Raw genomic sequence first — 27,265 nt, 5'->3', positions numbered from 1 at the left:
GAATACTGCTGCAGTGGAAGTTTAATTTCATAAAACAGATAAAAGAATTTTCTTAAACCACTGTATGTGTTTACTGGCCTGTTCAAAGATTAAATCTATTTTTCTTTTGTTTTCCTAAATTTTAAAGACATTCCCTTTATCTGCACCATAATACAATCCTTTAATGTATTCTGTGAAGCTCAGACCTGAGACCAAATGACTAATGAAGGCAACATGCTAAACAAAGTATTACTGGACATACGACCTCTTCAGGTTTGCTCTCTCTCAGCTTTGGATTGAGGTGAAGTTGCGCCATACCTGCCTGTTATCTTTTCAGCACCACCTTTCCTACTACCAGATAAAATTGTTTCGGTCATGTTATATGTTGGTGTTTGAGCATTTAAAGAGTAAATCCCAGTAACTGACCTGCTGAACGTTGCCATAGAAGGCAGCTTCCTCAGGGACAGTCATGACAATGCAGGGGTAAGGCATGTGACTGGTTATCAGATCCTCCATGTGACTGCTCCATCGTTTTGTCGCAGCAACAACTTGTTTAGGATACAATGCTTTCTCCTCGTTAGAAGCCACCTTCTGGAAATGCATCAAGATGGTCGCCATCTACAGGAGAAGGGTTAGTGTTGAATTGTGAAAAATAATTTGTAAGTGGGTTGTCAGATATATTTCAGGAGCTGTTAATATTTGGGTGGGATGTTCAAGTATCAAGAATATGTGGGAAACTGCGTTGCTCGGTTGGACATTTCTTTCTGCCGTCGTTATATGGACCAGTCTCATCTGTCGTCACTGATCACGTGACTTGCACGTTGGCGATGTTCCTGGGTGACAAAAAGATAAACAAAGCAGGTGTACTGCTATGGGGCTCAGGTCTATAGCTAGCTTTTCGTGTAAAAATTTAAAAAAATAATAATGGTATATCCTTGTTGGGCCTTTGGATGTTCCAACTGACATCCAAAGAACGGGACTTTTATTTACAGACTACCTACTGACCCTGAACGACGGCTAAATGTGTTGTTGCCATCAAACAAGTAACTGGAAACTGTCAAGAGAGCTCTCAGCTGTGTAACGAGCACTTTGTCAGTATTAAGTTTCAAAATCAAAATTTTTTTTCAAAAATGTTTTGTATGCTTTCCAAGTCTATTTATGGTAGATTGCTCCAATTTTGAATATATTTATTAATGAAAAATTAAGACAATGCATTACTAAAATGCAGCCAACTGCAGTGATTTAATGTTATTGCGCCCCGGGACCAGACACTTTAAGTTAAACTATTGTTAGTAGACATGTAATTGAGGCTAATTTAGTCTTCCCTTAGGTAAAACACACCCTGTTGTCCCAAGCCTATGTCCCATCCATCTTCATGTTTGTCTGCACTCCTGAGTAAAGAAGCGAAAGGACAATCTGGAAAAGTTTGAAAGACAACAGCAAGCAAAAAAGAGAAGAGTACTTATTATATTAAAGTTACATCACCAAAAGCAATGCAAAGCGTCGGATGCAGTGGTGTAGAAGACGCCGCCACTGGACTATACATAAGTAGAGATGCAGTTTCTGGAATGACGAATTACGCTTCACCATCCAGCTGATGGAACAATCTGGGTGTGGCGGTTGACAGGAGAGCGGTACTTGTCTGACTACATTATGCCAAGTGTAAAGTTTGGTGGAGGGGGGATTTGGGGTTGTTTTTCAGGACCTGGGCTAGGCCCCTTAGGCTAGGTTCACACTGCAGGCTGAAGTGACCCAAATCTGAACGTTTTACCCCTATGCGACCTGTATCTGATCTTTTCATGACAGTCTGAACGACGGATACGATTTTTTTAAAAGCAACCCAGGCCACTTAGATATGTGGTCCTAAATCCGATACGTATCGGATCTTTAGCCATGCGACTTCAGTCTGAACGGCCAGGTCGCTTCAATCCAACATACACAACATTGTTTATATTCTTATCTGTAAAAGGATCACACCACTCTCTCACCGCTCCTGGCTGAGACTCCGTACCCACGGTTCTCTGTACAGACGTTGCTGCAACTGCTCCACAAAATGCCATGGCCACAAATCTGCCTCTCCTCTTTCGTAATCTCTTTAAAACGATGCCATTGAAAATGTGCTGGCTATGGTTGGACAATAACTTTAAAACTGCAACATACGCTCCGCTGTTACAGCAAACACGAACACGTCGCACGCTCGCTGTCATGTCGTCGTGTCTTCTACGCATGCAGGACACTTTTGGTGCACATAAGGTTCATACAGAAGATCAAATGTGAAACGACTCTCCAAAAAAAATCAGATTTCACATAAAAAACCCCAAACTGAGCATTATGCCCTGCAGTGTGAACCTAGCCTTAGTTCCAGTGAAAGGAACTCTGAATGTTTCAGCATACTAAACTATTTTGGACAATTCCATGCTCCCAACTTTGTCGGAACAGTTTGGGAATGACCCTTACCTGGTTCAACATGACTGTGCACTAGTGCACAAAGCAGGTCCATAAAGACATGGATGAGCAAGGTCAGTGTGGATGAACGTGATCGGCCTGCACAGTCCTGACCTCAACCTTTGGGATGAATTAGAGCAGCGGCACAAAGCCAGGCCGTCTCGTCTAACATCAGTGTCTGAACTCAGAAATGCACTTCTGGAGGAATGGTCAGAAATTTCAATCAACACACTCCTAAACCTTGTGGAAAGTCTACCCAGAGAGCTGAAGCTGTTATAGCTGCAAAGGGTGGGCCAATGTCATATTGAACTCATTTGATTTCAATGGGATGTCTATTAAGTTCATATGAGAGTCAAGGCAGGTGAGCCAATACCAATACTTTGTGTATTTTAACGCCACTGTCATTACAGTTAAAAATTATTCATTCTTTAATGTCAGCATTTCATTTGGAAGAAAAGTAGTGTATTTGACTTTTTTTTAACTCCCTTTCACCAAATTCATCTGGTTCCCCATTATAGACAGAAGCAGGAAATCCTGTTATTTTTTCCAAATAATATTATGAAGCTGTGGGACAACCAGCGGACACTTAAGACTTCTTTGTGGTGTCTGTGTAATTGTATGTGTAAAATCACTCTAATCCAAATCTAATCAATATTTTGATAATCAGAAAAAAAAATTGCTCACAAGCAAAGGAATCACTCTTAGAGGCCCATGATTCCATCACTGTCAAAAATACCAGGATTCGCTGTGTCTGCCTACAATGGGAAACCAGTTGAATTTGGTGGAATGAAGTAAAACTGGTAAATATCTCTCTTTTTCTCGTAATTCTTGCAAATTTTTACATAATCATAGTTTAAAGTTTGCTAAGTTTTCAGGCAAACGGCAGTTTACCAAGTCAGCTGAACCAATGGCACACAATGGTACAAATAATGTGACGTTATTCAGCTAATCAGATGCAGATATGCCAGGCTGGCATAAATTGTTTGCAAATATCGTCAGTCGCAGGTTGCGGGTTTTTGGGCTTGTTTTCTTGAGCATAGTTGCTTATTTAGGCTTGCCCTGATCCTGTTATACAGCCCCCCTAAATCTCTCACAGCTGTCCACAATGAATGCGCAACAGGAAACGTGAACACAACAGTCTTTTTTTCCCATAAAGTAGTGTTTGGTGGCCTCAGGATTGGGTCTCTGCTCTTTGCGGATGATGTGGTTCTCTTGGCTTCATTGGGCCGTGATCTTCAGCTCTCACTGGAGCGATTCACAGCTGAGTGTGAAGCGGCTGGGATGAGAATCAGCACCTTCAAATCCGAGACCATGGTCCTCAGCCAGACAAGGGTGGAGTGCTCTCTCCGGGTCTGCAATAGGGTCCTGCCCCAAGTGGAGGAGTTCACGTATCTCGGGGTCTTGTTCACGAGTGAGGGAAGGATGGAGTGGGAGATCGACAGGTGGATCGGTGCGGTGTCTGCAGTGATGCGGACTCTGCATCGGCCTGTTGTGGTGAAGAAGGAGCTGAGCCAAAAGACAAAGCTCTCGATTTACCGGTCAATCTACGTTCCCACCCTCACCTATAGTCACGAGCTGTGGGTAATGACCGAAAGAACGAGATCGCGAACACAAGCGGCCGAAATAAGTTTTCTCCGCAGGGTGGCCGGGCTCTCCCTTAGAGATAGCGTGAGAAGCTCGGTGATCCGGGAGGGGCTCAGAGTAGAAAACCGCTGCTTCCTCCACATCGAGAGGAGCCAGATGAGGTGACTCAGGAATCTGGTCAGGATGCCTCCTGGACGCCTCCCTGGTGAGGTGTTCAGGACACGTCCCACCGGAAAGAGGCCCTGGGGAATACCCAGAACACGCTGGATGGACTACACCTCTGCTGGGTGGCTCTATTGATGGATTTGAGAATAAACAACAATAATGGAGCAACCCAAGGATGTCGCCTCCATGGAGAATGATGGTGTTGTTAACACACTTTTTTTTTCCTGGTGAGAGGGTTCCACATCCCATATATATATATTTTTAACTTATGCTGCATTTTGCACAAACATGTCTGCTCTAGTAGCTCTCTGGTAGTGTGCAGCAGCTGCTTCCTCTCTCTCCTCTGATGTTCCGAGAAAATCATGATGGCTGTTGGTGATTAGGCTTTTCTCTCTTGCTGCGAGATGATGCTGTGGGATGATTCTGCATTATGATCTAGAACATGGTAGAGATGATGCAGAACAACATATACATTACTTGCTGCATTTCCTGACCCTTGGACATCTGACGTTTACTTAAGGGAGGGTCAGCTAAATATTTGTAGCATCGGCTCGTTCTGTTTGATAAAATACAGCAAAAACGGGTAAATTTCAGGTATAGACGTAAATGATGGTTAATCATGCTTAATTTTAAGCAGTAATTCATCCTGATTAAACAATTTGAAAGCTGCAAATGCACATATGCAAGTGTACACTGATGTGAGCATATTTTTGCAGTATATGAAGTGGGGTGGGCTGGGTATGACACCTGGCTTGACTTTTTGTCACATACATACATTTGGGCAAAAAAGTATTTGGCAACCACTGATTGCGCAAGTTATCCAACTTATGCTGGGCTCACACCAAACGATTTTCACGGTCGCAGACTAAAAACGGAAGTCTTTAGGAAATCTTAGGAGTTTTGCTGGAGTCACAGAGCGCTCCCGTCATCTCGGTCGTTAGGTGTGAGCTGGTAATCTGGCTGTTTAACGTCAATCTTTCTCCAGTCTTGGATCTGCGACAATTTCTAACATGTTAGATATTATCGCAAGTCGCAGTGACGAAACACGATCAACAACCAATAGATGAGCTCTGACAAAGGCAGAAACAGGAATCCCGACATTCAGACCACTGGCAAAAAAGGACGGGGGGGAAAAAAAAAAAAAAAAAAAAGAGACTAACAAGAAGCGGTGATGAAACATCGTCGGTGGACCGTCCAGAAAGAGGAGCAGGTGGTTATTAGAAGTAAATGTCTGCTGTGGATAATTTATGTGTTACAGCATAATGATCTAACAAATAAGAGAATAAAAACTGATTCATCCTCCAGATTCTGATGAGTCGGTGTAACACCTGGTGGAGATGCAAAGCCACACTTAATAATGATGGTGTGTAATTCCCTCCTGGAGGGAAACTCTCCCCTTGCTTGTTTTACTGTGTGCAGATCAGCCCTGTTCCATATCAACTGTCCAACATGTCACAAAAAATACTAAAAGAATCTAGTTGCAGTCTTGTAATTTGTGACCCTATAGATTCACAGTCTTTGTCAAATCTCAGTCTGAGACTAGGCTGAGACTTAAGACTCTAAACATTGGTCTTTAAAAAGCTGGTAGTCTTTCAGAGTCTTGTGCAAATCTTTTAAAAGTCTTCTGGTGTAAGCCCAGCCTTATAAAGATTAGTGGTCTGTCATTTTTATCATAGGTACACTTGAACTGTGTGAGACAGAATGTGAAAATATTTTTAAAGAAATCACATTGTATGATTTTTAAACAATGTATTTGTAAATTCTTGCGTAAAATAAGTATTTGGCACCTACAAACAAGAATTCTTGCCCTCACAGACCTGTTACTTCTTCTTTGAGAAGCTCTTCTATCCTCCACTCGTTACCTATATTAATGGCACCTGTTTGAACTCATTATCTGTATAAAATACACCTGTCCACACCTGCAATGAGTATGTCCACACCTGCTTGGCGCCTCTCACCGGGATCAACTCCAGAATGGAAGAGGGTCCAGCCCCTCTCTAGGACAGTGGTTCCCAGAGCCAAAGCCGTGCATCAAAGCGAGTCAAACTATATCTAGTTTGGAACCGCTCAACCTTGCACACCAACTCAGGCTCCTTCCCCACCAGAAAGGTGAGATTCCACGTCCGTAGCTTCTGCAGCCAAGGATCAGACCGCCAGGGTCCTCGCATTCGGCCACCGCACAGCTCACACCGCACCCAACCCCTATGGTCCCTCCTGCAGGTGGTGAGCCCACAGGAGGGGGGCCCCCATGTCACCCTTTTGAGCCCGACTGGGCCCCATGGGCAAAGGCCCAGCCACGAAGCACTCGCCTCTGTGCCTGGCTCCGGAGGGGGTCCCCAGTGACCCACGTCTGGGCAAGGGAAGCCTGGTCCATAGTTTTTAGTCGTCAAAGGGGTGTTTTGAGCCATACTTTGTCTGGTGGCTCCCATAGAGACCTGTTTGCTATGGTTGACCCTACCAGGGGCATAAAGCCTCCGAAAAAAAAAAAAAAAATCCTAGGACCATCAGGACAAGCAAACTGGCAGCTCAGGGAGGAGCAAATGATTGTTTTCACTTTAATTTTAGATAGAGGGTCAAAAATGTTTCAATGGAAGTCTATGATACAAATCTTGTAGTTAAAACAACATAAAAATATTTCACACTGTCAAAATACAATGAATATTGATGAAACTCACAAATCTTAAAACACTGAGACATACAGTTCCCTCCCAAATTTCATGGCTTGGGAACAATCACAGCCAAAATTATCTCAGTGGATGCACCTCACAACTACACAAATTTCCTTAAGGCAAAAGGGTTAAGCTAGTTTAGCACAACTTTAGCAATGCAACATAAATGAAAAGCATGATGGACGCAAAGAAGCACGGTTCATTATCATGACACATGGCAAACAGACTTAACTGAAACTGGAGACTCGTAGTGTCATTCTTAATTTCACAACGTCTTTATAAATGTACCTGTGGTCAAGCCCGCTCTGCTCACCACTGTACTGTTGACTGGCTGTGGCTACTCTAAGTTACTAGCAATGGTGAGGACTTATCCCCAATTTACACCGGGTGTAGTTAGAGCTCCATCTAGTTGACAAACGGCGCAACAACATCCTTCTGCATGACTTCAATGTTTTATGAGAAGAATGTCGGTTTAATTGACAAAACTCTGGCCAATTATGATAATTTTAAGAACGGCTATAATCAGCTGATTTAATCGGCTGCCTGATTAATCGGTTGGGCTCTATTAAAAATTGTTTAAACATTTCTTTTGCTTTGACTTCCAGCTGTTCTTTAGCAGAATAGCTGCTGTTCAACACATAATACTGGAACAGGGAAAATAAGTCAACAAGACCAGATATCTAGATAAAATATGCTTTCTTCTTCAGACCATTGCACGAAGACAACTAAAAGGCACTGGCCTCATGCAGAGCTTATATTTGAATAACAAAACAATTCATAAAAACTACTTTTTTTTTTAATAATGTAACGTTCAGTAACCGCTGCTCAACACGTCACGCTGCTGTAAATCCAACCAAAGTAATTATAAAATTACAAATGACAATAACTTTTTATTTCAATGTTACTTTAATTAAACATTACCATCATTTAACCCAATTACTGAACCAGTAGCTTTGCACAACCTTTATTCTGTTGTACAAACCCAACAATTATCCTGGAGGTGGTGAAACATAGTGGATGTATCTTCTTTCTTATGTTTTATAGGCAGGGACCTGGACAGGTCACCCAATCACCCAGATACGAATCAATCAAACAATGCTTTGATTGCGACTCCAGTTTGATACTGTAAATTGGAACAGGACAGCTCTAAGTCTAAGGCCGCAACTAAAGCATACATACATTAACACTCCAACATGTGAATGCAGCTGAACCATGAGTGAGGAACAGTAATCTGTCATGCAGTGGGAGTGGTGAACTGTTACCTGATCAGGAGCAACAGTAAAGAGCTGCTCAGCTTCATCCAGCAGCAGGTGGTACAATCGCAAAAATAGGAAGCAGTGATGGGACAGCACACGGACCAAAGAGAAAGGGGTGGTCACTAACAGCAGGCCTGTAAAAAATGATGGCATTCCTACTTCTAAGTAAATAGGTTTAGACACTTTTCTGCAATACCATGAAAAGTCTGGAGTCATTCACTGTAAGCTGGTTTGCTTACAGTTTTTGGGGATTTTGACATCTTTGGACTCATCTTTTCCAACCCCTAGCTGGACAACAGCAGGATGAAGGGTTTGGCAAACTTTGCTCTCCTCCAGGACTTCATACACTGCCTGGACTCGCTCCCAGCCCGGACAAAGCAGCACTGCTATGGGCTGAATGGAATATAAGTGAAGGATAGACTACTAGAAGTAGTGTTATACACTGCTCAAAAAATAAAGAGAACAATAAAATAGCACATCCTAGATCTGAATGAATTAAATATGCTTTTTAAACTCTGTTCTTTACATAGTTGAATGTGCTGACAACAAAATCACAAAAATGATCAATGGAAATCAAAATTTTTTAACCCATGGAGGTCTGGATTTGGAGTCACACTCCAAATTAAAGTGGAAAAACACTACAGGCTGATCCAACTTTGATGTCATGTCCTTAAAACAAGTCAAAATGAGGCTCAGTAGTGTGTGTGGCCTCCACGTGCCTGTATGACCTCCCTACAACACCTGGACATGCTCCTGATGAAGTGGCGGATGGTCTCCTGAGGGATCTCCTCCCAGACCTGGACTAAAGCATCCGCCAGCTCCTGGACAGTCTGTGGTGCAACGTAGCGTTGGTGGATGGAGACATGATGTCCCAGATGTTCTCAGTTGGATTCAGGTCTGGGGGAACGGGCGGCCAGTCCATAGCATCAATGCTTCGTCTGGCAGGAACTGCTGACACACTCCAGCTACATGAGGTCCAGCATGGTCTTGCATTAGGAGGAACCCAGGACCAACCACACCAGCATGTGGTCTCACAAGGGGTCTGAGGATCTCATCTCGGTACCTAATGGCAGTCAGGCTACCTCTGGAGGGCTGTGTGGCCCCCCAAAGAAATGCCACCCCCCACCATCACTGACCCACTGCCAAACCGGTCATGCTGGAGGACATTGCAGGCAGCAGAACGTTCTCCACGGCGTCTCCAGACTCTGTCACGTCTGCCACATGTGCTCAGTGTGAACCTGCTTTCATCTGTGAAGAACACAGGGCGCCAGTGGTGAAGTTACCAATCTTGGTGTTTTCTCTGGTAAATGCCAAACGTCCTGCACGGTGTTGGACTGTAAACACAACCCTCACCTGTGGATGTCGGGCCCTCATACCTCCCTCATGGAGTCTGTTTCTGACCGTTTGAGCTACACATGCACATTTGTGGTCTGCTGGAGGTCATGTTGCAGGGCTCTGGCAGTGCTCCTCCTGTTCCTCCTTGTACAAAGGCGGCCTGCTGCTGGGTTGTTGCCTCCTACGGCTTCCTCCACGTCTCCTGATGTACTGACCTGTCTCCTGGTAGCTCCTCCATGATCTGGACACGACACTGACAGACACAGCAAACCTTCTGGCCACAGCTCGCATTGATGAGCCATCCTGGATGAGCTGCACTACCTGAGCCACTTGTGTGGGTTGTAGACTCCGTCTCATGCTACCACTAGAGTGAAAGCACCACCAGCATTCAAAAGTGACCAAAACATCAGCCAGAAAGCAGAACTGAGAAGTGGTCTGTGGTCACCACCTGCAGAACCTCCTTTATTCGGGTGTCTTGCTATTTGCCTATAATTTCCACCTGTTGTCTTTTCCATTTACACAACAGCATGTGGAACTGATGGTCAGTGTTGCTTCCTAAGTGTGATTGACTTGGAGTTACATTGTGTTGTTTAAGTGTTCCCTTTTTGTTTTGAGCAGTGTATTTCACATGACATTAGGAGTTGGTACACTGTGTCAGTTTGCTTACCCCTGAACTGGAGGTGAGGGAGGTAAAGATGGAGTTCAGTTGGATGTGGGTGAGGAGGGGGGGCAGGTAGCTGAGCGGCTGATTAGCATTGTTGGAAACGATTACAGTGTTGCATCCTCTAGCCACAGCTGGCCAGCTGTAATGATCAGCTGGAGACAGAACGCAGTACTGTTTCCTTTGCAACACCTGGAGACAGAGCAGGTACTACGTGAAACGAGACAGAAGTTATGATGCGAGATGTTTCAGAGCCAATACAAGACAAACTGTTGATTAAAATCACACTCACAGCATTTACTGAGTGTGAGGTGGGGTCTTTTCTTTGTTCCTATAAACAGATGACCAGCCTTGACAGCCAGTGCTGATCTGGGGATCAGGGACACAGTAACAGCTGGCTCACCTTGAGGTTGGAAGGAACTTGTCTGAGTTTTGGATTCATGGTTCTAAAGTAGAGCCTGCTCCTTTTTCAAAATTCTGACGTTTACAAAGTATCAGTCAACAAACCAACCATGTGGAGGTTGTTTTTTTTGTTTTTCCCTCTGATACATTTCATGAGACCCCCCGTCCAGGGGACAGCATGAGATCCGTGCAGTATTAAAGATGTTTGCACAAACTAGAAAGCAGAAATCCTAAAATGTAGCATATCAAAATGACGGGAGAAACTCAGCTAAAAGACCAAACACAATTCAAACCCCAAGCAATTATATGGGAGTGTAACAAAAACATGAGAACAGCAATATCCACTTTGGAGCTTCTACTAATTTGTCCATTTCAAGCAAATCACACAAACACATTGAACTCTGAGAGCAGAAACTCTGCGGCTTACAAAGATGTCTGTCTCATCACTGGGGGACAAAACTCTGTAAACCATGTATTACTTTTGCTGTTTATTGGTCAAAAGTTTTTATTCCAGCTCTAAAAACCTCTACTAACAGGTTCTCCTGTGGCTCTGAATTTGTTTAAAATGAATCATGAAGGTCCTGGTCGATTCTATGAAAGGGGGTTTTATAGAGAAGCATTTACTCTATCATATACTATCTAGGGCTTCACTTCTTTTTGGATTGTCATGGTGACTCTAAGGTGAATTTTGGGGTTATCCACTGATCCTTCTGACTCTGGCCATCATTGTCAGCAGGCAGTGATGGTCACTCATGTGTCTAGTGGTCACATGACTCCTTAATATAACTGGCAAGTTTGGGTAGTTTATTTGAACAAAGGTGTCCATCAAAAATCTGCAAATGACTTCATGACATATTTACCTGCTTAACAGCTCTATTAAAACGGTTCTTCATTCCTAGATAAACTGGGCTACCATCCTGTTTTCACTGAAAGTAATGTGGCTTTCTTTTCAGAGGAGATAACCAATTACATGGTGAATTTATGCTCACAAAATAACATTTTGATTCTGACACTTATGAAGCTGTATGGTAGCGGGTCAACTGCGGGTGGCATCATATTTACAGCTCTTTGAAATTATGAAAGTTATAGTAAGTTGTGTAAGTAACATCACACTCCAGCTTTTGTGGCTTGTTATTGACATGTTGTTACTGCATGTCCAAGTACACCTTCACACATGTTCACAGACGCCTGAGATCAAATGACTGATATTAAGCTGGACAGACATCTGCATGTTCTCATGAGTCCAAACTGGACTGGAACACACTGGAACAACCATTCTGATGTTCTACTAGATGGTAGCACTGCAGAACATCTGTAGAGCTGCTACGCTGTCTTCTTCTGCCCCCATTTAACACTATTCTGCACTGTCATACCACTAAAACAAATGTTTTATGTCAAGAGTATAAAACAATCGTTTTTGTTGTTTGGAGAAAACTGAAACTACAAGGACTAAAGGTGTGGGGCAGTGCTGCAGTTCGTCATCTTACAAACAGGACAGATGGTGTGTAGATGGTCGAACACTGAAATAAAAGAATAAAGAAAAAACATTTCCTCAAAATATTAAAAACAGGAACTGTTACTAACAGTGAAACCATTTCCACAACATTTCCAAGCTGACCGGTGAATTCAGAGTAAATATTGTGTCACACTAGTTTTCAACCCATTTATCTCCTTTAGAGTTTAGAAACCAGCATCTGTGCTGAGATGTAGGGAGCAGCTCTGCCATAGTTTGAAGCCATAAACAGAAATAAAGGATACGTCACACAGATGCCTTATTAGTGTTAAGCTGCTACTATAAAAGGTAAAAGCTTGACACTAAATAACCCTGAAGGAAAAAAAGATTTTTGGATCCAAACTCAATCAGACCAGACTAAACCTCCTGAGAGAAAAGCTTCACAGAAATCACATATAACTGGTTGAAACCAGAGAAAGTACAGATCCTCCTTGCCAGAGGTAATTTTTTTTATTTTTTTTTTATTTACTTAAACAAGCTGCGTGAACAGGTGTTACAACTAAAAACACGTTTCCTTAAATGACTGAAAAAAAACCTGATTTATTTGTCAGCTGATGTCTTTAGGTTAATGAACAGTGGTGAGCTGACACACACTACAGCAGCTCACACACACACACACGACTGTTTACCCAGCGGAGAGTGTCTGTGATGGGGGCATCTTCCAGGCTGGTACAGGGGTCTACTGGCAGAGCAGAGTGCACCAAAATCCTGTTCATGCATGGGTCACTGGAAGAAACCTGGAAAAACATGGAGATCAACCAGAATTCTCTGTTTCATATTTATTTGCTCATACTTAGAAATATACACGCAGATCATTTTCCTTTATTTGAAAAGGAATAAACATAATTGTATTTAAAGAATCAGCCTTTCAGAAGATTGTGACTGAACCAATGGTCCAGAGTGTTCTTATAGTGATCCAAAATACTGAGCTGATCCCAGTTATAGATCTGCTCTGTAGTCGAGATGAGCTTCTTTCAGAAAGGTGAAGGCCTCCACCCCTTTAAATTGCTTTCAGAGTAATACATGATTTTACAGTACAATACATGATGCAGCAGCCTTCTTCTAAAAAAAAACAAAACAAACAAACAAACATAAAAACCTAGAACTGCAAGCAGTTATAACATTTAGTCCATAAAGTCGTGCCTTTCCCGGCCAACACCGCCGCCACCCCTCTTCTGATTTCTTACGTTTGAAAAGGCTTTGTCCTATAACAATGATTTTAGACCGTCTGACTCAGAATGTCAAGATAAACATTTCCACCCAATTTGGTTCATGGCTGGTAAGCAAAAAAAAACAAAAAAAACAAACTGTCTTCACATCACACTGGTCTCTACACTGGTTTCCAGCCTGTTACACAAACCAGTTCATATTTTATTACGTTTCTAAAGGCCCTTTTCCGCTGGGTGCATGTGCACTGCAGTCCGGCTACGACCTCCACAGCTATTTGCGACCTCCATTTCACCTCTTCAGCATCCATTTCCGCATCTTCCTCATGCTAATCGAAACTCATCACCTGACCACTTATTTATCATACAAGCTCGAGTCCGACCCCAGCCCGTGTAAAATTACAGAAATTAAGCTCCAAGGACCCAACGGGTTCAGGCAAAGATCTTGCGCTCTAGTCAGGTATGAAGCGCAAGATCACGAAATCACAGGAGGAGGGGAGAATCTTGTGATTCTACATATTTTCTTGTCTATGATGAAAAAAAACATAAAAAACACTGAGACCCCACGACTGGTTAAACACGTAATGTTTTCATGGTTCAGTAGCACAAATCTGCACAAGGGCTTTTATTTTGGAAAATAGACTCAGCACGTAAATTTGGCAGAACGCCGCAACAACATGCTTCTGGGATGCTTCTGATACGTGCTGCGGCGCACCCGGTGTAAACCAAACCATTGGTATAGCAGTGGAGGTCGCAGCGCAGCCCTAACGTGCACACGGTATAAAATATACTACCTTTGGGTTACTTTCCGTCTAGATGCTCATTGGTGTGTAATTTGGTGAATTTGGATGTTAGCCCTCATTTCTCCTGACAATTTGGTCAATAGTCATGGCGTCCTATCGAAGTTTGTCATGGCGCCACGGTCTCGCCATGCAGCGTTGAACAATGTCCAGATGACAACATCTGGACTTGTAGATGTGGTCGTCATGGAACTGAAGTGAAACATGTGCAGTCTGGTGCAGAATGAGTGTTGTATGTCAGAAATAAAGGATTCCGTGCTTGATGGCGAAACATGAAAACTGAACGCCACCTCCTGTTTTTGATAGCTTTTCATCACACATGCCTCTGGAGTGTTCAGACCGATTTTGAGGCCACCATGATCTAATGTCTAGGAGGAAATAGTCAAAATCCAAGGCAAAGAAACATGCAAAGTGACCCCAAAAATATCACTTTTTTCAAAATGTCCGACTTCCTGTTTAATTTATCATAAAGGTCCAGGCGGCTTTTTGTACGCCCTGGCATGTTATATCAATATGCCGAATTTCATCTGTCGGTCAATGTCGTGGGAGTGGCTGATCGATTAGGATTGTAGGGGGACTATAGAGCCAAATTCCAACTTTTCCAGCATATGTAAATTTGACTCAGTTCCAGGCCTGAACCCTGCTAAGTTTGGTGGATCTGTTGAGAAGCACTTTCAAGTGTGTGAGGTTCATTCCTGAGGAGGAGGACCCCGGCGTCTGAAAAACAGCTCTTCCTGTTGAAAGTGGGCAGGGCTTAGGTCTAGACCAGAAGTGGTCATGTGTATCTGTTCAGGGCCAGATTCAGGAGACATTAATCGTCAAACCAAAACTGTGACTGAGAATGAATAAAACTTACTACATCATCTGGATCAGGATTAAGAGGATCTGGATTCAACCACTCCAACAATCTGTAGAAGACCAAACATTTCAATCAAATCTCATGATAGCATATTCAGAGTGAGCAGTTTGTTTGTGTGTGAGAAATATTTTCTGAGCACTAAATTTTTTTATTAGATGTTAATTAGGAAATTCTTTTACACATTCACAGAAAATAATCTTGGTGCCCCCTAGTGGTCACATGACTCCATAAAAAACGTCAAAAGTTGAAACATCAAAAACCACTAATTTTCTTCAAAATGAAATGCTGACATTCAAGAAGAAATGGTTTAAAGCTAGAATGACAGATTAAAATATGTAGTTTTAATAGAAGTCAACGAGACACTTATCATGAAGATAGATCCCAGAGCATCTGATACTACATAAAAAAAATTGCACATGTAATCAAATCAACATTGCTGCTAATTTTCATATAGCCAAGACTCTAATCACCACCAAAGACCCATCCTCCTGATATTTAGTATGTATAAAATAATTCATGTTTAGCTTTATATTGTTTAACTTTTTAAACTATGGTTTTTGTCACTGTTTCACCTGAACTGACTGACCCAAATTAAATTAAATACATAAAAGTGACTTATTATAGGTTTAATTATAAGAGAGAGAGAGGGGGGGGGGGTTAAGAATTAAATAAATATTAAAAAATATATAAAAAAAAAAAAAAAAAAAAAAAACAACAATAACTTCACAATTATCAGGTCAATATCGATAATCTTGGTCTTACTGTGTAGCTAAGACCTCACAGAAAATAATTCCAGAAACGTTGTGCATGTTGAAATGCCTGAGAAAAATGTGACAGACCACAGAAGAAAATTACTTTTTTTTAATCCTCGTCGTTGTTTTGTCTTTTTGGGGGCAGATAAGGTTTGTAAACTGTAATGTCGTTTGAAGTCTCTTGGATATGCTGGTTACTTTTAGTCTTCATTGTAAATGAGTAAAATCTCTAAATCAAAGAACTCATCTTGTTCTATATTAGTCTGTGTGGTGGGTCACCATGTGCCAAAGATCTTGTGGTGATGCTCCTGTTTATGCTCAAAGATACAAACCTGACTGATAAAGTAACATTAGAGTGTTCAATATCGCTCAAAAGCTTTTAACAAATAACTTTTTCAGAGTTGTTTAAGTGATTAAAAAAGAAAGCTTAACATTACAGGTGCTACCAGAGGGGGGAAAATGCATTAACAGAGTATAAAAGACAAGTGAGAAAAAACAGAATGAATTACAAAACTAACTAAAAAGAAGAGTTACTGCAAAAATTTAAGTTAAAAAAAAATGACAAAAATGCCTGTGGAGGATAAGAGGTTATTAAAAGCTGCATCTTTTCATTTCCAGTATCTGAGTCACCACCTCAATACATAACAGTCAAACTCTAAAGTCCACAAATCACATGTAACAGCTGCCACCAAAAAGTGGTGAAGTGAGGAGAACACCTTTCCTTCTCTGCCTCTCATTGGCTGGTTGTATTCCCTACTAGCAGTGGTTGGATAGGTAAAGGGGATCCTTTTCACCGAATGTGGAAACATGACTCGTCTATTTACTCTTACAAGTTACTGTTTCCAACACATGCTTATCTTTGAAAAAGCTACCTTAAAATTATCAGGGAAATAAGTGCAAACCTACTTCAGCGCCACCACTGTCAACAGGTTTTTCTCAAGAGTCTGGGCTTTAGTTTAGCTGTAGGATGCAGGTACAGGAGTTTTCTGTGATGGGAGTTTATACTGCAAACCATCTTTTTCTTAATTTTATGACAGCTAAATGTAATTAACTGCATTAACTGTAGAATTTTAATACTTCACTCCAGCTTGAAAATCACCAAGAACTGATGATGTAGTGCAGTGTTTCTCAATCCTGGTCCTAGGGACCCCCTGCTCTGCATGTTTTAGATGTTTCCAACTCTAGCACACCTGATTCAGATTAGCTGAAGTGCTTGTCAAGTTCATTGCAAGCCTGTTAATGAGACATTTAAGTCAGAAGTGTTCAAGGATGAATACATCTAAAACATGCAGGGCAGGGGTGCTAAGGACCAGGATTGCTCTAACACACCTGCCTGAAATTAATAGCTCATTAACAAGTTTACAGAGAGCTTGGATCAGGTGTGCTGGTATAGGAAAACATCTAAAACATGCAGGGCAGTGATACCTGAGGACCAAGATAGATATTAGGGTTGGAGCATGGCTAAGAATAGAAGTGAAAAACTTCTTCTGTAAGTCCATATGATGTTTGGCATTTCTAACTCAGCCTTGGCAGATATCTGCAGTCTCACACTAACCTTGTCGGACAGACTGACATGGACTAATGGTAATGTGTAATCTTCAAGTCTGAAAGAATGTTTCTTCAACACATTCCTATAGACCATTGTGGTATTATTTCCAGTGAACCCCCAGTTGTGCCCAGTCTGTGAGGTATCCCCTCCTTCTGGAGGGAAACAGTCATGTTGATGTGGTGTGGCTGAATTCCTCTCGAAGGTTTAGCTCACCGAGAACAGGCCCAGCCCTCTTCACTCTTCCACATGTCTCCTCTTTCTGGTGGTTTTAACTTGGATTTATCTAAACTAATGAGAAATTGAGACACAAAATAAGCTTCCCATCTGCTATCAGACCTCATGTAATTATAGGCATACGTGATCTTTATCTGATCAGTTATGAACTCTTGTTTAACAGCCCCTTTCCACCAACGGATCCAGCTCAATATGGGACAGCTCAGGCTGGTACATATTTCTTGCGTTTCCACTTGTAACACTGAGAAGGGCACCAGAATATCAGATTATTTTTGGGATCCTTCCATTGTGGTCCTAATCTTAAACCATGTTCAACACTGGAACTCCCAGAGATAGAAAAATTATTGTAAGGGTGAAGGCCCCTGCCTCAACACCTCACCAACTTCACATTCTTATGTAAATTTGCACTATTAACGCTTTTCTGGAAGAACCAAACCCCACTTTCAGATGTAACTTCCAGCTCAGATCTCTGTTGTAGGTTTATACAATAAAGGAAATTATATTTGTTATGAAATATAACTCTGTATGCCATTAGCGTTGTCAGATCTCTGATAGTGGAATAATGTCACACAGCACACCAAAACTTGAACATTTGATTGAATATTTAAAACATATTCAGGTGTTTCTCGGCCCTGGTTTCCATTTTGGCCATGGGTCACTCGCTCTGCTGTTTGTCTTGTTTGGATCCATTGTGTGGGGAGAAAAAACAAACAAAAAAAAAAAAAAACAGACAAGCAGCTGCTGCAGAAGACACCTGATCTGTGCTGGCTGTGACTTCTAAATACTTGTTTTAGCCTCATAGTAAACAGTGTAGATTGTCATGACAGTATAAAACAGTGGTCGGTAACTGGTGGCCCAAAACACCAGATTTTTGATAAAACAAAACAAACACAAATTGGAAGAGTTATGTGTCATTGTGCAGAGACATGGTCCTGTTTACAGTGCTGTGTTAAAAGAACAGCATGGTCTCTTGAAGAGCGTGAGAGGGGAATGGGAACGTCAAAGTAGAGAAAGTCGCTGTGAGAAACTGCTTGTTTAGCAGTGAAGGTTTTGCTACAAGCTTTAGTAATAAACACCACACAGCTCTGCTAGCTCCAGCAAAGTCCTGTGTCTGCTTCACCACTGCTGAGTGAAGTGAAACGAAGCTAACCCTGAAGCTAGCTGCTGTTTCACCCAGGAGTAATCACCTCTCCTCCTCCACCCAACCACTGATCAGGGTTTAGTAAACATATCGAAGGGAGAAAAGAAAGATATGGAGAAACAGGTAACTGGGATGACAGAGGGCAGATATCTTGCTCTTGGTTTAACGGTAAATGTATTTCTTATTACATCTTCCTCATGGCTTAATGTTTATTTCTCCAAAGGGGGGCACGGTAGAAAAAGGTTGAGAACCACTGGTAGGTAGGGGGTACAGTTGCTGTGGAAACGCAACAGAGATCAGGATTTACTGCACCAAACCATCCCGTCCTGAGAAAACCACTTGGTGGAAACGGGGCCAATGTGACTGGTCTGCACAAATATTAAAGGAAGGTGATAACTGAGAGTACCATCTCTGTGACCAGATGAGCCGAGTCGCTCATCGAACCTGTCATTGGTTTTAATGTTGTGGCTGATGGATCGTATAAACAAATATACGCAAATTTTTCATTTCCACATCAGTAAAAGGTACAGACCTTTCAGTGCAGAGAATGTTCATTTCTCCATCTTCTGGATGTTCAACCCGACTGCTATGAGGAGCATCTGCAGCTTCACTTTTCAGACAACTAGAAAAATATGTCAGATGAAGTTAACAGGTGAAACGCCACATGAAATAAGCATGAATTAAGAAAAAAAGACATCAGCTTACCTAACTTGGAGCAGGTCTGATGTTTGAGGATCACTAATGTATGAAGGTCTTAATCTATGTGATGGAACAACATGGTCTAATAAAAATAAAAGTCTGCAAAGTTCAAACAGAAACTGATGGTAAAAGTAAAGACATAAAACTTCACTGGGTTTCTGAGGATGCGCTGGAAGCATCTTGTTCTCTTTCTGTGACCGAGGAAATCGTAGTAATTTCCTTAGGTTCATTCAGCTCGTCTTTCTGACCCACCTGGAAGAAGAAAAACAAGACGCTCTTGAATTTTGCTCTCAAAACATTTCTGACATTGTAGATCATACAGGTTGGGTTTATTGATAATCTAAAAATCAATATTTCTATATCTGACAGTAAAATATCAGATTCTATATATTTTTTTAATATCAGATATTGCGTTGATACAAAACATTTGTTTTCACTTGCAAGAATTTTGGGGAACAAAATTATGTGTAAAACCGATCCATGGTGTATTCCATGTCACATGATCATGGTAGCCTATCAGAGGTCATGATGATGATGCATTATGTTTCATTACAAGCTACCTCTAGGGCTGTGGAACATCACCTCCCTGACGGGAAAGAAGCCTGAGCTGGTGGGCAAGGTTCAGTGGTTCCAGCTAGATATAGTTGGACTCACTTCAATGCACGGCTTGGGCTCTGGAACCACTGTCCTTGAAAGGGGCTGGACCCTCTTCCATTCTGGAGTCGCTCCCAGTGAGAGGTGCCGAGCAAGTGTGGGCATATTTATTGCTCCCTGACTTGGTGCCTGTACATTGGGGTTTACCTTGGTGGATGAGAGGGTAGCCTCCATCCGCCTTCAGGTAAGGGGATGAGTCCTGACTGTTGTGTGCGCTTATGCACTGAACAGTAGTACAGAGTACCCACCCTTTTTGGAGTCCTTGGAAGGGGTGTTGGAAAGCACTCCTTCCGGGGACTCCTTCATTCTGCTGGGACTTCAGTGCTCACGTGTGTAATGACAGTGAGACCTGGAGGGGCATGATTGGGAGGAACGGCCTCTCTGATCTGAATCCCGAGTGGTGTTTTGTTATTGGACTTCTGTACTCGTCATGGACTGTCCATAACAAACACCATGTTCAGACATAAGAGTGTCCACATGTGCACTTGGCACAAGGACAGTCTAGGCAGCAGTGCGATGAAAAACTTTGTAGTCGTATCATCGAACTTGTGGCCGCATGTCTTAGACACTCGGATGAAGAAAAGAGCAGAGCTGTCAAATGATCACCACCTGGTCTGGTGGTGAATTGGCTTAGATGGTGGGGGAGGATGCCGGTCAGGCCTGGCAGGCCCAAGCGTGTTGTGAGGGTCTGCTGGGAACGTCTGGTGGAGTCCCCTGTCAGAAAGAGTTTCAACTTCTATCTCTGGCAGAGCTTCAACCATGTCCCGGGTGAGGCAGGGGACATTGAGTACGAGTGAGCTGTGTTCCGTGCCTCTATTGTTGAGGCCGTAAAGTCGTTGGTGCCTGTCGTGACGGTAATCCCCGAACTCCTTGGTGGATACCAGCAGTAAGGGATGCCGTCATGCTGAAGGAGGAGTCCGATCGGGCCTTTCTGGCCAACTAATGGGTATCAGCAGGCTAAGCGTAACACGGCTTCATTGGTCGCTAAGGCAAAAACTCGGGGCATGTGAGGAATTTGGAGGGGTCATGGAGAATGACATTCGGATGGCTTTGAGAAGAATCTGGTCCACCATCCAGCGGCTCAGGAGGGGGAAGCAGTGCTCCATCAGTGCAGGGGATGGAGGGCTGCTGACCTCAACTCGGGACGTGGTGGATCGGTGTAAGGAATACTTCGAAGACCTCCTCAATCTGGCCGAAACACCTTCTGATGAGGAAGCAGTTTCTGGGGACCCTGGCATGAGCTATCCTATCTCTGGGGTTGAGGTCACCTAGGTGGTTAGAAAGCTCCTCAGTAGCAGAGTCCCAGGGGTGGACAAGATCCACCTGGGGTTCCTTAAGGCTCTGGATGCTGTAGGGCTGTCTTGGCTGACAAGCCTCTGCAGCATCACGTGGACATCGGGGACAGTTCCCCTAGACTGGCAAACTGGGGTGGTGGTCCCCCTCTTCAAAAAGAGGACCAGAGGGTGTGCTCCGACTACAGGGGGATCACAGTCCTCAGCCCCCGGTAAGGTCTGTTTAGGGTTGCTGGAGAGTATTTTATTGCACCAATTATGTACAAACTATGTGGCAACAATTTTTGTGAAAAATGAAACCTTGAATTAGAAAATATGATAATGCACAAAAAAATATACATTTGCCATTAATTTTTGAGAAGTTTAATGTGAATTATGGGGCTACAAAAGATGGTAAATTAAGAGCCGTTCGGGAGCCAAAAGAGCCGAACATCTTAGCTATGTGGGTTTCATTTTCAGCCTGGTCATGAAACAGAGGCAATCAATCTTTTTTCTTAGTTATGCAACCTGCTAAAGTGAGCCCTATCATATAATATGATAGAGAAAATTACTATATATCAGGTGGAATTTTTTTTTTTTTTTTTTTTTTTTTTTTAAAATCGCCACCACCAACGCCACCAGCTTACAACATGGAAGCTGCGGAGGCGGCCGAGGAAAAGAGGGTCACAAGCTGGAGTCCTGGTCTGGGTGAGAAAATGGGGGAACCGGCCTCCTCTACAGAGTATTCTTCCAGGAAATGTTCAGTCGTTGGACAACAAGCTGGATGAACTTCGGAGAAGGATGGCGATTCAACGGGAGATAAACACCTGTAAAGTTTTTGCTTTAATGGAAACTTGGCTCGTCCCCTCGATCCCGGACTATGTCATTATTCCTGAGGGACTCTCAATTTATCGGTTGGACCGGACTATACATTCAGGAAAGAGCAAGGGAGGTGGTGTCTGTTTCATGGTGAACAACAAGTGGTGCTCAGATGTGGGAATTATTTCTACGGGCTGTATTTCGGACCTGGAGCACCTCATGATCAGATGCCAGTCTTAACCTGTTAAGCCGACGGACCCACCGGTGGGTCCAACAGGTGTAACACAAGTTCATGTGTGTAAAAAAGTTACTTTAGTGATGTAAGGATATTTTATTTATAATGTGTCTTAAAGAAGAATACCTAATGCCACTAAATCGACTCTTCAAGTGCATTTAGTCAACAAAGAATTTGTTTAATAACAACTTTAAAATACGTATGCCACAAACAACAGCGCCACCATAACCAGTAACACCGGAAACAAAATACAACACAACGCGTGATCCGTTCACTCCACCCCAACATTGGGTATCAAATGAAACTAGAAAAGCTGCACTTTCATATGATACCAAGCATAAAAAGATATTCGCCAAGCACCTCACGTCAGTCTCAAAACAAACACAAAGCTAACCGCTCGCATATCACAGCAGCACCTTATCAGACAGCATGTTTATCACCAAATACACCAAATCCCAAAGCTATTCTCACAAACAGCAACATATTTTATTTCCTTACCTATTTGTGGTCATTTTCAGTCTGTCCACATTGTTCTTAAACCAAAACTCACAGCGTAGTAATCCATAATGGTGAAACTGCGTCATGCGCTAACATGTCATATGCTCCCATTCACAGCCATTTTGTTGTCTTGTTGTGGGTCTTGGCAGTGTAAATAAGGTTTGGTCAAATTCTACATCTTACAAGCTTTCCAACGATAACTTACACTTGAACGACACTTTATCCATCAGGTATAAATACTTGCGCGTAAACAATGGAGCATCATTGCCATTTTGCTGCAGTTACGCACGTGGGCGCACCGGAAAGAGGCGAATATCGAACAGCGTTCATTTCTTTGCTTCATTTTGACTTTTTATCCATTTAGAACGAAGGATAAAAGCCATAAACATGTCCAAGAAAATTACAAAGAACCAAATACACGTGTTGGAAGCTCTGGAGGAACTACAGACACAGCACAATTTGGCACAGTTTGGGTATCCAAGTGGCCAAATGGAAAGTCGGCCTGGTCCTATCCACACTAAAACCTGCATAAAAGCTATGAGCTTCGTTCTATTCTCATGAAACTTTGTACAGTTGTAGTCAAGGAGTTGCGGAATCCATGCAGTGGTATCTTTATGCACAGAATTATTTCTGTCATGACATTTTCATCTGTGTACTAAACAATTTGCACAGGCATATGAACATTCACAATGTTTCTGACACTGGATTTATATTCCATAGGGTCTTACCTATCCATTGAGACCACGCTTATGTATATTGACCTGAAAATTACAGAGTTATTGTTGATTTAATTTGAGTAGGTCTGTTCAGGTAAACTACACCTCCAAAAACCCTAGGCTTAAAGGGTTAATATCTTCGGCGTAAGTTCACATCGGTTGTCATGACAGTAGGTTATGTTCCGCCTCACGCTGATACCAACGAGGCCATGGAAGAATTGTTTGAAGTTATCGACAGGGCAGAGACTTCATTGCCGGAGGCTGTGTTTATTGTAGCCGGGGATTTTAACAGTACCAACCTGAGGAAAGTCCTGCCGAGATACCACCGACACATCAGCTACGTGTGGCAAAAACACACTCGATCATCTTTATACCCTTCACGCAAACACGTATAAGGCCCTCCCTTAATCTCCTTTTGGGAAATCTGATCATGTCTCAGTTCTGCTCCTGCATTCCTATTGACAGAAATTGAAGTGTCATGGACCATTCAGCAGTGGTCCATCCAATCAGACTCGGCTCTGCGCGACTGCTTCAGCATGACGGGATGGGGTGTGTTTAGGATACATTAACACATACACGGACGCGGTCATTGGTTACATCGGGAGTTGCACTGATGACGTCGTGCCGAGGATTACTGTGCAGACATTTCCAAATCAAAAGCCCTGGGCTAACGGCAAAGTCCGTGCTAAACTTGAAGCACGGACAGACGCTATTACTCAGGTGACTTGGAGGGAGTACAGAAGTCCGGGTACCCGGTCTGGAGAGCTATATGTAGTGCAAAGAGACAGTAAAGGGACAAAGTGGAGTCTTATTGTACTTTTGTTCTGGGCCATCTTAGTGGTCAAGTCTCAGATTGTCTAGATCCCTTGCAGTTTGCTCATAGGAAAGGGGAGGGAGTGGACGATGCATTGCTATATATGCTTCACAACATCAACAAGCATCTTGAAACCTCTGCTGCCTCAGTGAGGATTCTGTTTTGTTTATTTCAGCGCTTTTAACACTATTTAGCCACATATTTTAGCCAGTAAGCTAAAAAATTTTAAACTCCATAATAAAACTACTGCATCTACCGTCTGTCCCATTCTCAGTATGGCAAACTTGGTAGTAAGCAGTCTGATATTATTTTAACCAGTACAGGGAACAGTTCTGTCTCTTTTATTCTCTCTGTACATGGCTGATTACAGGGTCAGTCAGCCATCCTGTGTACTGCAAAAGTACTCAGATGATACTGCACTTGTGGGTCTGCTGACCCGAGGTGATGACCGTGTCTACAAAAGAGAGGTGGAAGCATTTGTCAGCTGGTGTGATGCATACTTTTTAAAATTGAATTCAGAGAAAACAAAAGAGCTCATTATTGATTTGAGGAGGAAGAAAGAGGAGCCCTCATTAACTTTTATTAAGGGTTATGAGGGTTGAATCCTACACATAACTTGGTGTTGTTCTGGACGATCAATTAAATTTTAAAAAGAACACAGGTGGTCTTCAAAAAGGCTCAGATAAGACTCTTCTTTCTGAGAAGACTCAGATCTTTTAATGTAAGCAGAAACCTTCTTTCTGTGTTTTATCAGGGAATTTTAGCCAGTGTTATTTTCTATGCTGTGTTGTGTTGGAGAAGCAGCATTTGTGCAGATGACAAAAACAGGATTAACAAGTTGATTAAAAAAGCTGGGCCTGTGACTGGCATCACCCCTGACTCTGGTAAATGGTAAATGGTCCGTATTTATATAGCGCTTTTCTGTACCTGGATACCCAAAGCGCTTTACATTATACAGCACATTCACCCATTCACACACACATTCACACACTGATGGCGGAAGCTGCCATGCAAGGCGCTCGACCACGACCCATCAGGAGCAACTAGGGGTTCGGTGTCTTGCCCAAGGACACCTCGACATGAACACGACTTGGCAACCCTCGGGTTACAAGACGACCACTCTACCTTGCTGAGCCACGCCGCCACTCTCTCCTCATGACTCCTCTACATGATGTTTTTAATCGTCTCAAAAGCTTTTAGTGACTGTCTTGTTATGCCTCAGTGTTCTACTGAACCCTTCAGGAGGTATTTTGTTCCTGTAGCTGTCAGATTTTTTTAATGACCACTTGTATTTTTTTTTTTTAAGTATATTTACATATTTAAAGGTCTATTTCATGTTTTTTGTCATTGTCTATGTATGAGATGTGTGGTGGACATTTCCCCTTTTAGGGGATGAATATAGCTTATCTTATCTTATTACAAGGGCTCCAACACCAGGAGCATTTGGGCCGGATTAAAAACTCTTACTGACTACAAAAAGAAGACCAGCAGTACTGAGGTGATGTCTGTATTTCAGCCTGAAGATCTGAACACCTTTTCTACCCGCTTTGAGAGCACCTCTACAGATACAAAGGTACAAAAGGCTCAGGAGGACCACTGTCCACCTGTGCTATCCAGGGCAGACGTGTGCAGAACTTTAAAAAGGATAAACACACATAAGACTACTGGACCTGACGGCATACAGCTCAGCATTTAACACCATAGTGCCCTCCAAACTTGTCAACAAGCCACAGCTCTAATACCATCATTAAATTTGCTGACGATACGACCGTCATTGGCCTGATCACCAGTAATGACGAGACAGCCTACAGAGAGGAGGTCAGGTGCTGACATCTTGGTGCCAGGACAACAATCTCAATTTTAACGTCAACAAAACCAAGGAACTGATTGTGGAGTTCAGGTGGAGGCAGAGGGAGAAACACGCCCCCTTTTCCATTAACAGGGAGGACCTCTACACCCAGTGGTGTAGGAGGAAGGTCACCAGAATCATTAAGGACCCACCAGCTCAGGGACAGCTTCATACATAAGACTTCTAAATGCTGTCAGCAGCAAGGCCGCCTTTAAATAACATCTTCTTATGGCTTATTAGATATTTTATTGTATAACACATTTGTAGTATTCTTGCTTTTTGTGTTCGACTATTTTCATGTGGTTTATATTCTTCTAGTATTGATAGGAGAGCCTGGAATCTAAGAATTTCACTGCCAAAGATTATTTTTGTAATTGTTGTTCAATGACAAAAAAATTCATTCATTCATTCATTCATCTCCAGCTATGAGCTCTGAATGCAGCTCTGCTGCCTGAAGACCAAGCCTCTTCTGAGTGCTTTTGGACAGAGGGGGGGTCTGCGCAGCACCCACTCCTCATTGAAGAGTAAACTATACGCTCTTTCAAGTCAGTCTCCAAAAGTCTCCAATATCACCAGAACCAGTCTCTAGATTTGTCGCTACTCGCACTTTGGCTAAAAAAAAAAAGTCACTGGAGGCGAGTGAAAACATGCTAAGTTGGCAACACAACTAGTACAACTAGCTGCCGACTGTAAGGGGTGCACCCTTGTTATTTAGGCAGCCTAATGAAGCCTTGGCCTTGCGTTCGCACCCTGGTGGTTGGCAGACTACTAGTTGAGAATGTGTGTGATCAGAGATGCATGCAGCAGAGCTCAGATTTTAAATGTAAATATCGTTGACAATCAGGTTCATTTAATTGTGGCCACCAAAATTGTAATCACAATCAAAATCCGATTAATTGTGCAGCCCTATGCTGGACCCACTTGTACGAGCTGTCTGGTCCCTGTACGACCAGTGCCAAAGCTTGGTCCACTATGCTGACAGTAAATCAGAGTAGTTTCCGGTGAGGGTTGTACTCTGCCAAGGCTGCCCTTTGTCACAGATTCTTTTCAGAACTTTTTTGGACAAAATTTCTAGGTGCAGCTGAGGTGTTGAGGGGATCCGGTTTGGTGGCCTCAGGATTGGGTCTCTTTGTGGATGATGTGGTTCTGTTGGTTTTATCAGGCCGTGATCTTCAACTCTCGCCAGGCCAATTCGCAGCA

At 42.7% G+C, this 27,265-nt stretch overlaps 1 protein-coding gene across 3 annotated transcripts in view; it reads right to left on the bottom strand.

Moving 5' to 3' along the window:
* Nucleotides 1-27,265, bottom strand: part of tdrd12 (tudor domain containing 12) — a 71,112-nt gene that overhangs the window by 25,641 nt on the left and 18,206 nt on the right. For all 3 annotated transcript variants that reach the window (XM_041998134.1, XM_041998135.1, XM_041998136.1), the window contains exons 13-22: nt 19,361-19,461; nt 19,216-19,269; nt 19,043-19,132; nt 17,349-17,423; nt 14,832-14,883; nt 12,639-12,746; nt 10,101-10,286; nt 8,338-8,491; nt 8,105-8,232; nt 406-597 (exon numbers count right to left, since the gene is read on the bottom strand). In XM_041998134.1, the coding sequence (XP_041854068.1) occupies nt 406-597; nt 8,105-8,232; nt 8,338-8,491; nt 10,101-10,286; nt 12,639-12,746; nt 14,832-14,883; nt 17,349-17,423; nt 19,043-19,132; nt 19,216-19,269; nt 19,361-19,461 (1,140 nt within the window). The remainder of the gene's footprint in view (nt 1-405; nt 598-8,104; nt 8,233-8,337; nt 8,492-10,100; nt 10,287-12,638; nt 12,747-14,831; nt 14,884-17,348; nt 17,424-19,042; nt 19,133-19,215; nt 19,270-19,360; nt 19,462-27,265) is intronic.

This window comes from Melanotaenia boesemani, chromosome 10, assembly GCF_017639745.1.
Source record: "Melanotaenia boesemani isolate fMelBoe1 chromosome 10, fMelBoe1.pri, whole genome shotgun sequence".
NCBI lineage: Eukaryota > Metazoa > Chordata > Actinopteri > Atheriniformes > Melanotaeniidae > Melanotaenia > Melanotaenia boesemani.
Note: the sequence above shows the minus strand (reverse complement) of the source record. Positions and strands in the feature narration are given on the sequence as shown.